Source organism: Plectropomus leopardus, chromosome 21, assembly GCF_008729295.1.
Source record: "Plectropomus leopardus isolate mb chromosome 21, YSFRI_Pleo_2.0, whole genome shotgun sequence".
In the NCBI taxonomy this organism is placed as follows: domain Eukaryota; kingdom Metazoa; phylum Chordata; class Actinopteri; order Perciformes; family Serranidae; genus Plectropomus; species Plectropomus leopardus.
This window is the reverse complement of record NC_056483.1, coordinates 18,293,731-18,306,850: the sequence shown is the minus strand read 5'-3', so window position 1 is coordinate 18,306,850 and position 13,120 is coordinate 18,293,731. Positions and strand designations below refer to the sequence as shown.

At 41.0% G+C, this 13,120-nt stretch overlaps 1 protein-coding gene across 3 annotated transcripts in view; it reads right to left on the bottom strand.

Annotated features, from left to right (window-relative positions):
- Window positions 1-13,120, bottom strand: part of ahrra (aryl-hydrocarbon receptor repressor a) — an 87,138-nt gene that overhangs the window by 18,836 nt on the left and 55,182 nt on the right. For all 3 annotated transcript variants that reach the window (XM_042510225.1, XM_042510227.1, XM_042510226.1), the window contains exon 4: window positions 3,072-3,190. In XM_042510225.1, the coding sequence (XP_042366159.1) occupies window positions 3,072-3,190 (119 nt within the window). The remainder of the gene's footprint in view (window positions 1-3,071; window positions 3,191-13,120) is intronic.

The following is a 13,120-nucleotide window of genomic DNA, read 5'->3' as shown; positions in this document are numbered from 1 at the left end:
ATTGACACAGATGTGTTTTATAGTTCTATTCATCACAAAAATTTGCAGTGCAAGACAAAATAAAAAGGCAAATTTCCTCCTAATTTCTCTCTACTACCTCTGGCTGTCATGACTCTCCCTGTCTTTTGCATTTGGCGCCGCAGCTGCATGAAGAGGCTGAGCTGTTCTCTCACTGTCTCCACAGTGTCTGTGTTCAATCCTCATCATCTATGACATCCTTCTCCTCTTCACCATCATCCACCTGAATATCTCAGTCTGCTCTGATGAAAGCCGGCTATCTGAGTTATGAAAGGATACTGTGCGCCCCTTCTGCTGTGTTGTTGAGCATGTGTCCTGCTTCTCAGTGAAACAACTCTCTCTGGGCTTTGCACTGCAAAAACTTTAATCTAAGTAAAATGAAATATCTTAAATCAAGGCAATATATGCTTGTTTTTAGGGCCAATTTTATGACTTGTTTTAAGGTATTTTGTCCTTTTGCAGCATTTCTGTGTACTGTAGCTGTGCCGGATTTAAGATAGTTCCCCAAAATATAACCTTTTTCTAAGACAATGGCACTAGCATTTGCTATGTTTTTCTTAATATTGAGAATATAACTCTTAAATATTGTATCTAGACAGATGTGCTTCTTTTTAGTCTGGCCACACCTGTGTCTAGATTTCTGTGGTTCTTTGAGACAAGATATTTTTACCTGTTAGAAAAAATCTTGTTAAGAGAAATTTTCCTGTTCTGATGGCAGATAATTTAGCTAATTTTAAGTAATATTTTCTCGTTTTATTTCTTTTTTCCCTGTTTTTTAGAGTTGGTTTTTGCAGTGTGTACGGATGAACTTTAATGACGGCGTAAAGTTCCAGAGTCAGTGTGCAAACTTAATTGACACAAGTGAGGTTGTATTTACTTTTAGATGTGTGACAATTTTGGACAAAAACAACAAAACATACTCAGTGTGCAAAGGCGATCGTGAAGAGACATCTGTATATCAGCAGTTAATTGTCTTTTAGCATCACAACCTCTGCAAAATGAATCACCTCACTATCAGACTTTGATCCAATCAGTCTGATAACATTATGAAAGTCTAGAGGAACTGCGGGAGTAAATCATTTTATTCCCATTAAAGGTAGCAGAGAGCAAAACCAGAAGCATTTTATACTTGGGAAGTCAAACTTTTCATGCTTCATTTGCACAGTGAGGAACTTTTATAGGAAGGAATGAGGCCCTGGCTCCAACGCTGTATCCAGTTCTCTGTATACATCCGTGGTTTCTATCCACTATTGTTCTGCAAATATTGGTTTATCCAGATAAGCAGCTAAATGGTAAGAAGTTGGTGATGCTTATTCTACAGTCTTTGTGCAGTTAAACATTACAGAACAAGATGACATTATTCAAGGAGCGCCAGATGAGAAATGTTATGGAAAACTTGGAAATGTTGCATTTGCATTTGTTGCATTTATTAACTTTCTGAGTTCCTCATCTGTCCTAATCAGTCATTTGTTTTCTGTTTTTTTTTGATACACAGACTTTCCCACCGCAGCCAAGCATAAAAACTCTACTGCGTATTTTAATGCAAAAATTGAAAACACAGACAACATAAAAATCAAGTGGATGGACATTGTCATTGTTGGCATGTTAGTATGCCAGTGATAACACTTGGCCTAAAGCAATGCTGTGCCTAACTACTTGTAGAGCTTTAAAAATGTATTGTATGTATATATATATATATATATATATATATATATATATATATATATATATATATATATATATATATATATATATATATATATATATATTTATTTACTGTCTATGTGTTTCCGACAATGTAAATATATGGTATATTTAACTATCATTCTCCAAAAATTAATATCGGTCAACACAGACACACAAAATGCGTAAATAAACACACAAACACGTACAACCACGTACTTGTCAAACAAACATCCCATCTACCTTTCCACACGTACTCTACCTCACACATACAAAGACATGGAATCCCATCGAACACACACAAACACATCCGTCTCCTTCCTCTCCTGGGATCCCATCACCATAACAACTAATGCACAGTTTGCTGTGAGGCCCCGGTGCAGGTTGAGTCACGCAACGGGAGGCAGCACATCAATACGGTCAATCTATCCTTTTGTTTACCGCCCCATTGAGACAACCTAACACGTTAACAGAAGCATCAGTGGATCGGCTCTGTGTGTGTGTGTGCGCGTTGTTGGATGATGATCAGTGTCATTTGTTGTTCGATAGATAGCCATTAGGATATGGAGTGTGTAGCAATGATCTAATGCTAAAGTAATTCCCATGTAGCGTGCTGCTGTATTTGTGACAACCTGTTCGCTCTGATGCCTGCAACAGAAACATCAACCTTTCTAGGAATTACATTTTCACAAGTTTTATGCAAAATATATTAAATAAATGAGCATTCCAAGACTCGTACCTTGAAATATGTGCACATATAACAAATCTGCGGGTCAAATCTGACAAAAGGTCTGAGGTCAACTGACAAAAAACAACTCCCCTATCTGCTCTGATTGCTGTTGACAGGCCTGGTGTGTTCTTCTCACTCTCTTCTGCTCACTTTCACACACGACCACATGCATTCAGACAGAGATGCAGTCATACAGACACAAACACACACACACACTTGAGTGGCTGCTCAAGCCGCCAGCGTGTGTGAGTCCCCACCTCCTTCATCAGCTCTGACACTCCTGTCTCACCCTTATGTCACGCAACACCACAGCTCTGCAAAGGAGGTCAGGGCAAAGGGCGAAGGGCACACACGCATACAAACACACACACACACACACACGGCACACACACACACACACGCACACAAAAAGCCCATCCTTCCCCCAAATAAAAACTCTGACACAAACGGTCCCCTGAGTGGCGTGTATGAGAGCTCGCGAGCGTTTTGAAGACAGTACTATGAAAAAGGTGACAATATGACGGCAGCATCGCAAATATAGATAGAATCATAATATCTTCAGGAAGGTATGTGCACACAATATACTTTCTGATCACTGAATGATTCCAAACATACAGACAACAGCAATGTGGTTTCTTACTTCCAGGAGGAGGCTGCTTTCATTGACGGTGGTGCCCATTGGAAGGCTCTCTTTCCTGGGTTCAGGGTTAGAGGATGGTGTGCTGATACTGTGCTTCCTGGAGGGCTTCTCGTGACTTGCTATAAAAAAAAAAAAAGAAAAAGAAAAATCAAAGGGTAAATCGGCAACAAGGGACTTTATACAAACAGGGACGTGCTTATAAATGCTTTATTCAAGGTCTGGAAAGTAAAATCAAGCACACCTCTTGACCTTGATGTTTTGTACTCAGAGTACAGAGCCCCGTCAACTCAGGAAAAGATGATGATAACAATGATTAAATTTGCTTGCCAATTCTCCCACAACCTCTACAGCACAGCAGTGGGAGAGTCTCAGACATGTGGCCGACACATTCACGGTATCAGTCTCCTTTTGCACCACACTAACACCAGGTATTAGTCAGTGTGGTGGGGCCGTCTAACAAGGCAAAACAGTAGGGGATTTCGTGACTTTACAGGATTGTTCTCACACGATAGAGCCACACGCACATGCAGAGCTCACTGGTACGCACAGAGTGAGGTAGATCACAGCATTTAATGCATTTTTGTTGAGATCATTATTGTAAAAATTGACTGTTTTTTACTTACAAACAAGTGTCTGCAATATTTTTGATTCATTAAACCCTGTGATAAGCTTAGTCCCTGCTGAACTTAGAAAACTGTGAAAGATTTCCACTTCTGTCACTCTGGCTGAGCCTGACCTCTTTATGGAGGGGGGCGAAACAAAAGAAAATTTCGCCTATGGATCTCAAAGAAGGGTCGTCTGGGGAGTCCTTGAGGGCTCCAAGCTGAATGAGGTATACTGCAAGCACTGTCAGCCTGCCTCCTCATCACTCCGCTGCTCCTTTGTGCCATCTAATATTCAATAAAGCGGACAAATCTGCCAAAGTTATAAAAATATCACAAGTGAGTCACACTCCATCAGCCACTTCACATATGCTAGGTTCCCTTCACCATACACTAGAGTAAGGCCTACCTACTACCATGCCACAGTGTGTATACATGCAATTAGCCTACACGAGTGTGGCGTGCAGAACTGTCACATGTGCATTGGTGACGTGTGTGTTGCGTGTTGGAGACATGTTTGCGTGTTTCTCTTATGGGTGTGCTGTCAGGGGGCATGTGGCTCACTCTAAGAGATCAGCCCTTCGCTCCGTCACTCATTGTAGCAGGCAGAGATTAGTCACGCGACACATGCACGCACACACACGCGCACACACACATAAATTATAGCCTCATTACAAATAACTATCAAAATATGTATGTATGTATGTATCTTCCGATGCTTCATATCGTCCCTACCCCCACTGAATAACCCCATTACGGCTTCCGTTCCTCCCCCTTTAACCTGCTACCATCTCTTGTCCTCTGTCCATCCCTCCCCCCATCATCAGCCCTTCCTCTCCCCTCCTCCTCCTCATCATCTCTCCACCCTTTCTTTGTTCAACTCGGCATCGCAGGCGATCGACAACCGATTTCGTGATGCTGAAAGAGTTCCCCTTCTCTTAATTCCACTCTGAATCACGCAAAGCTAATGCAGCCGTTTTTTTTTTTTTTTTTTCAATCCATACATTTCGTCTGGATTTTTAAGCCTCCACCCCCCCACCCCCCCAACAGCAGCTTCATTCGAGCTACAAGTAAAAAAATAAAGGCCGCAATGTGTGCCTCTCTCCGCTGCCGAAAATCAGGCTGACGACTGCACTGACAGGCAGCTTAGCAAACTCATAAATGCCAGCAATAATTGTAAGTATTTTGTCATCACCTCCGCTAGGTGCAAACACACACAAACAAACAGACTCCAACAGCCCCCCCCCCCACACACATACACACACATATAACCATTCTCTTCAATCACCGCAATATCATCCGACCAGTGGAAACTGGTGCAGAGGGAAATGAATCTAATAAGCCTCTTTATTTTCCTCCTTCAACGCCTCATGTATTTTTGTTTTCTCTCTTACGGCAGCTTTTGGAGAGGATGCGGCGTCAGGAAAGACAAACACGCGGGATGATTAATTATCGGCACAGGCACTTCCTCTGCCAACAATGGCGGCTTTATTCATCGGTGCTCGTGTCTTCGGGTTTGCTTTTCTTTGCCTCTATTTTCTCCCTCTCTGGTCTATGAAGGAAAACAGAGTAGGTAATGGTGAGGCGTTTATGTGCTCTGTGTGAGGACGGGGTGTTAAGTAAAAAGTGACAAGTAGCGGGATGTGGATGCTGCCAAAGGGTGAGGCTCAAAGTGTCTCACTCCTTCAGTCAGCCAGGTCCGTCTTTCCACTTCCACTGAGTACACAAAATCTCCAGACCACCCGCCAAATATCAAGCTACGGTGTGATTTAATTTGTAAACTTTAAATCGCAATTGTCTCAGGGCCTTCAACTGGCTCAGAGGACGCCTTGGATGAGCAACTGCGGAACATAAAATGACATCATATTAGTCTGATTTGTTGAAAACCTGATATTACAAAAGGGACTGTGATGGAAAGAGATATAGAAATGAGAAAAGATTTGTTAAGACCGCTTGTAAAATGTGATATGATTTAGAAGTGACTGCTTTAGATTGCCGTGTGCCAAAACAATCACTTGCGTTGCTGCTGTTGAGGTGAAAAAGAAGCGAAACGTGTCCCTCATCGTTAACGCTTTCACTGTGGCTGCTAGGAATGAACACATGAGAAAAAAAGATTTGCTAAGTGTACGCACAGGTATCAGACCCTTAACTTTAATGATTTTAATTATTTTTTCTAGATGATTTTTTTTTTTACTAAATTTAAGACAGGATTTTAGAGAAATAATCTTTTTCTTTTTCCAAGCATTCAGGTAAGTATAAAAGTAGTTTGTATGTGGTCTTGTGCAGAGACGGGTTATAACAGAATGAGATATGTTAACATAGTGTATATTTTGTAAAGATGTTAAATACAACTATAACAATAAAGACTGTAATAGGGTCAGAGGAATAAAATTCATTGATTTCACATAAAACATGTTAGAAAATAATTATTTAAAACATTTGAAAAGACTGACAGCAACAAGTACCAAATTTTGGAGTTAGACCAAAACTGTTTTTCTCTGTTTTCAGTGTCAAGGTTTTTTGGTCAAATTTTGTCTTAATAGCACCTCTCAAACAAATCCAATGCAAAAAGCAGCTAACGTTAGCACAAAGCACACACCAGAGGCCATTCTAAAGAGCAGTAACCGAAAAGTAGTTTCAGCCTCTTAAAGCAGAGATTTTAAAGGTTTGTAACATCAGAAAAGTTGAGTTTGGCGCAGACTCACTTTGACAAAAAGAAATGAAAAGATGGATGACTGGAATTAGATAAAATGTTTGTGGCAATTAAGATCTCACATGTTCAAATGACAGACTATTTAATATTTCTAAAATAGTATTTAGGCTATTGCAATACTTTTTAAGACAGACACCCTGATGTATGTGTGACTTTAGGACACAGTCCAAGATGACTTCAGTATTCATTTCTGCAACCTCTAGGGGGTGAGGTGAGTTTGGCCATGCAGCATATGGATGTGTACAGCACAGTCTGGGTGTGTTCTTCTGTTTTCAGCACCGTCTCCTTCAAAACCACTTCCTCCCATACTGCCAATGACAGCCAAAAAAAAGAAGAAAAAACAGAGAAATACAAAAAGAAAACAGAAACCTCAATGAGGACAGAGATATCTCTGTGGACCCACAGTGTCACTGACATGCTTTTATTCTGGGGGATAATGGAGATAAAACACAAAGAAATGTCTCACAAAGTGATGAGAAACGCAGAGATGAATATTTCACTACAGTCATGTACATGAGAGCATTAGACTCAAAGATGGCATGGCATGACAATATGTTGAGGAGCGCTGCTGAGGAGTGTCGCATGACCTGAAGCACATTATAAATCGTGAGTACAAGAGCAGCATGCGTTTTGAGCTGAATGGTGGGTATTACTCCAGGTCCATTCTTTAGCTCATGCTCCTGTGCAGCGAGGAGCAGGTAAGTGTTCATACATGGCTGCTCATAGACACAACACCAGCTGCTGCATGGCTTTAACCCACCTGCATGCATGCTACTCCAAATCTAGTCAAACAGGTGGTTATTTCACTAAATTCACACATTTCATTACTTTCTTGTTTAAAGTCATCCACGGCTGTTATAAAAGTACATTTTATTTGAGGACATAAATACATAGTTCTGATGGTCAAGGTGGATTTTAAGTATGCTAAACATATGCAAGATTTAAAAGGTTTGATGCACTGCTATAGATTACCTAACAGAATATAAACTAGTAATAAAGACTTTAAAACAGTAAAATGCTTCTTAGACATGCATTAGCAGTAAGAATCCAATACTATAATATATAGTTACACTCACAGAAGACTTTATTTGCATTGTGAGTATTTGTACTTTCGATTCATTAAGTAAATTTTGCTGACAATACCTCCATTGTGATGATTTTAATACAGGACTTTACTTAAAAGAATATTACACTTGCAAAATTACCCTTTGTATATTAGTTAGTCACTCCATGTTAAGCTGAAATTGTAAAGAAAACCTTATTTTTCTTGCAAGCCTCCACTGAATGGAGAATCCAAAATCATAAAAACTTCCCAATGAGTTAAAATGGGGTCTGCATTTAACAACAGCAAAACTATATCAAAAAATCCATTTTCAAACTTCCACAAAACTTGTGCAGCATAATCCAAGTCTCATTTATCTAGTCGTATACTCAGTACTTCCCATCACATACATTTTTGCTAAAATGTTACAATTTAAAGTACAAACAGTACAAGTAAAATGTATGTGTTTGGGAAGTACTGGTACAACAAACCAGTTTTCTTCACAAATCCAGTGTAACATAGGGTGAGTAACTGACATACAGATAGTCATACTGTGAGTAAAGTATTCCTTTGACACAAGTACTTTTATATTGCAACACTGCTACATTTACTTAAGCAATGGATCTTAAACCTCCACTGGTAAGAAGTTATTTTGTCCAAACTTATAGGATGCATGTTTTTTAATGCTTTGGTTTATGTGTCTTAAATGTCTCGTATATCGGACTGACAATCAAACACATCCGTGCTATGGATCTGTGCTCAGGCTCCCTGTCTCTCTGATTCCAGCAGCGTGGGTGCCATCTCTTGGCAGCTGATGCTCTGCTGTGTGTTTGGCTTGTAAAGAAGAGCTCCGGACCTGAACATGCGAGCGCTGTGCAGCGCAGCAGTCCCTCCCCTCCCACAAGGCTTGCGTGAGTAGAGAAAACTGTGTGTGTGTGCATATGTGTGTGTTGAGGTTGAGTTGGCTTACAGCCACTTCCTTTGCCTATTCCCGCCCCCTTCCCTCAGTGCTCTTCTTCTCTCTCTCTCTCTCTCTCTCAGTGCCTCTCTCTCTCCGCAGGCACAGGAAATCCACAGCAGAGAGAGCAACACCAACAGAGAGAGAGAGAGAGAGAGAGAGAGAGAGAGAGAGAGAGAGAGAGAGGGAGAGAGAGAAACTGGCTGATCAAGGGCTGGTTGTCACGCGAGCGAGCCGTCTGTCAATCTCCCCCCCTTCCTCCTGACAGGGTGCTGGCGGCCGGCCAAGGCCTTGCGTGCAAGCCGGCGAGCCACATTAGCCCATAAAGAATTTCATAATAGCAACAGCTGTTAAATATTGATGACTGCTGGCAAGCGCTCAATGGTGCTCCGCAAAAAGGTTAAGCCTGCACTGTAATGGAAGCTAATACTTCATTATGCCACAGATCAAATGTCCGGATCTCGCCCTGTCCAAATCCAACCCTTCAACTTTTTTCTTGTTTTTGCAATGTGGCACAGAGAAGAAAAAAATGATTCACTGAGAGAAAGTTTTTGGCTTTTTCATATTTTTTTTCTGAAGACAGGGAGCTTTTTTTCCACTTCTTTTATACTGTTCCAGTCGATGGATACATACAGTACCCATTACAATGATTCGATCCTTAATCATCCTCCAATATTACCATCGGATTGAGGTCTATAATCTTTCCGATATTGTTTTGGATGAGTATGTTTTCCACTGTGAAATATAAGATTACGTTTGACTGTGGGATTTGGAGCTTTTAATTCCCTTTGCCTGTTAACAAAACAACATCTAGAAAAAGTACTTTTCATGGAGGCAGAGCAGGAATCACAAATATTCCATCTTTCAGAGAAGATTAGAATGTGAGTGAGTGATTTTTGAGGGGAGCTGCGAGGGGAAGTCTATTTTAAAAAAAAACAAAAAACCAATTCCTGTACAGGAAATAAACAATAGCCTTGGTTGTGGGCCTTGATACTGAAGTGAAGGGGAAGTGATATTATGACAAAGCAAATGGGATCACACAGATTGGAAGTTGGGATGTAAACTTGATTGTTTCCACTTCTCTGTTTTGGTTGGCAAGCAGACGAACTAATCACCATGTTGCACAGGAGTGATATGTCTCATACATGAGCCCGTGGGCAAAACAGACTTGTATGGCAACCGCTCTGCAGCATGTATACTGCTACTGTATGTGGCTTGACTACATGGTGCATCATAAAAGTGGCGCCATGCACTCTCCACACACTGAAAGACTATTATAGCACTCATAATGTGAAAGTCATCTAATTGCTTCTATAAATAGAGAACATGACTGATTGCGGCGCACATGTTTTATGTGAGCACGATGTTTGTCGGCTGGGAAAATTGGTTTTTCGGATGAACCCGTTGAAATAGTGTCACACACGTGCAAAGCCAGCAAAGAGGGCTGTCTAAACACTCCTAAATTTGCCTTGTCAAGCCTTGGGAAAATTAACCACAACATAAGGCTAACGTGGTGCAATATTTATACAGACAATTAGAGAAACTAACAGAATGCAAATGGATGGAGGCCCAAGGAGAATGTGCTTCGGCTTGAAATGACACACACACACACACACACACACACACACACACACACACACACACACACACACACACACACACACACACAGGCTGCATTCAGGCATGTGTTGCGTGAGATGAGCCAGTTATGCAGGAAAGCTTTTAATTTGACTGTACCCAAATGAATGCAACAGTGTATTTTCTAATTGAAGACAACAAGACGCTGCAGTTTTTCCGTGCAGTTGCTGGCTATCTGACGTTTTCCACCAGCATTAGATGTCGACCCCAGCCTTCTCAGCAGGGGTGAACTCAGGATACAAACTCCCTCGTGAGTCACATATATCCAAGCAATAACCCTGCCTGGGGGAAGAATGACAACACACGTGTGCACACTCTGAAGCTCGCATGTACAGCTCGCAGAAACAAACACACCTAGTGGAAGTATATTTGGAGGGGAAACCTCATTGTTAGGCCTGTTCTCTCTGCAGCTCGTCTCCTTTGCTTCTATATTTATCCCAGACTTCCTCTGATACGCTCTTTCAAATAGAGACATAATTCTTTTTGGGGGATGTCAGACATTCACTTTTTGTCCCGCTCAAGCACAAAAGCATCAGTGTATAGTAAGGTTTTTTCTCTGGTCAGCCAAGTGTAAAATTTATAGTAAGAAGTGATAAATTTCTAATGAAAAAATTTTATCGCAACATCCACATCTGAGATACACTGCATCACTCTAAGAGACATCAGCTCCTGCATGCACATAAGTGTCTGCGTGGTTTCTCTATAAATAGCTTTCCCTTGGATTCCTGCTTTGATGACTGTAGCTTGTTGCTCTCTCAAGGAGCTGGCGGTTAATAAAAGTTGCATTTGGGTACCCCACCTGGCCACAATAAAGCGCAAGCATTCTATTTCTGCGCTCGCACAATCTCCATTTTCACGAGCTGTCTGAGATTCAAACTTAACGTACAGCGTGTCCTTCTTAAACTGTAAAGTTTATGTGCAACATTTTGCCAGTTGCTGTAAAGCCCGTCTCACTGATTTTGAGCTTAATTAGAGATACATTTAAAAGGAAAACCTCTCGTGCTTTGTAAACAAACAAGAGGCTTGGAAACAGATGTGCCATGAGAGGTGAATTTAGTGTTTTAAATTAGTTAAATATGATTGGAATTGCATGGGGAAAAAGAGAGGGAGAGGAGGAATGAAAGACTGAAAAAGGCATAAATGATTTTTGGGCTTTCTCATAAATTGACATATTTTAATCCAGGCTTTGGTCCAAAATAAGTAAATCCACTTCATCAAACTCTAGGCTACAGATGTACAGCAAAGCACAGGACCGTGGCTCCGAATATACAGAATAAACAGCCACAAAGTGTTTATTGTATAGCTCGCCCTGCACTTTTTACCACAAAACGCAACAGTGCCTTTGAGTCTCCTGCTTATTCACACTGAAAAAGGAAATTCTTAACAACAACTCAGGGGATAATTATTAGTTTTCTCGCCCTCTATTTTGGTCTCACAGCATTCCTGCATGAGGCTGGAGGAGGGCAGAAGAAAAAGAGGAGAGCGGAGGTTACAGTCTGCAGCACCTCCACTTTAGCTGCTTCCTTGTGTTGCGTGCCAACTGGTGTCACTCACATTATTCAAAATAACAGGAAGAAAGAAACACAGCAAGCCTCAGATTATCCCTCTCCTATTCTCCTCACTGCTTGTTTTGTGGTCACAACAAAGCATTCAACAGGTTTTCTGGAAAAGAACCGCACCTTTCATCTAAAAAGTTGATTTCCTCTATGATCCTGTTAGCATTTTTTTTATTGTGTAAATCCATGCAGCGTCTCCATAACGAGACGGTAATCTGTTAAAAAGATTATGGTGTCGTTTCGGCCCATTGAGGCAAATAATAATGGGCAGATGGTCCCTCGGGCTGAATCCATATGGGAGGGAAACTACACTAATGCTGCTGCAGCACGCGATGCTAAGCAAATGCTAACCGCGGAGCACTTTACGACATCAACAAGTTGGGTTCATTTGCAGAGCTTTCACTCAAAAAGGCAACATTTTAGTGAAGGTAATGTGGGGTACAAAGTGGCTAAAATGATCTGCTAATGAGAAAAGTTGCACAGAAGAAAGAAAGAAAAGAGTTAAGAGGCACTTTCACAGTGCTTCGCTGAAACTCTGCATGGCCAAATTGTCCCTGTCCTGTGAAAAAAAACATGCATCTATAAAGCATCAACTTTTCATGAGCTAAGAAAACAGAGCTTTGCGACAATGCATCTTAGCTAATCCAGTGGGGTTTAAAATGGTTTATTTAGCCTGAGAAGTAGGAGAATTTTCTCAGCCCATAAAGCAACACTTAATCCTTCAGTTTTACTGATAAAAACCTCCACCAAAACCACCAAATTTAGTTAAACATGGTTTTCTTCAAACACGAACGAGTGAAATCAAAATGTATGTAAACATATATGTGTATACAGTATGCCCCTTGCAGAATCCACAACAAAACATTACACACACGGACACACACACATACATACAGAGAGGACCACCAATGTGTAATTAAATTGGTGTGAGGTGGCTAATGTGTCCAAGGTTGAGGGGGATCAAGTGATAGTCATGATGCTGATCATGCTTTATGCATGAAAGCCATTAACTTGTCAAGTCGGAGACACTATCAGAGGTGTTATGTATCCACCGTACGTCTGTGTGCGTGTGTGTGTATGTGTGTGTGTGTAAATAGGACCAATCTGTGACGCAGGTCATCTAGAGCAATAGTACAATGCAGGATTTAAGGTCTTTCATCATACATTCAGCAACGGTTCAGTTTAAGGTTGTCTCCTCACCACATCCCTTCATTGATTAAAGGGGACTATTACCTGAATTAAGAATTCCAAAATGTTATTTCAAAAGGCCTGGGAGAGTTTAATCAATGTTTGTGAACATGAGCTCATCTCTCTCAAAGCCAGAAACCACTAAAGCAAGTCTCGAACTTGTGATGTCATCAAGTATAAAGTCTGGAGCTGCTCCTTCGACAGTGAATGGGAGACTGATTTTATGGACCCACAGAATGTTTGTTTTCTTTTTTACACCCAAATGAGCTTTATTCTGTTGTAGTGCTCTCAGCTGTGAAACAGAAAATGTACCCAAACACTCAGAACTTTCCCGCGGGTGCTCTAAATGTCA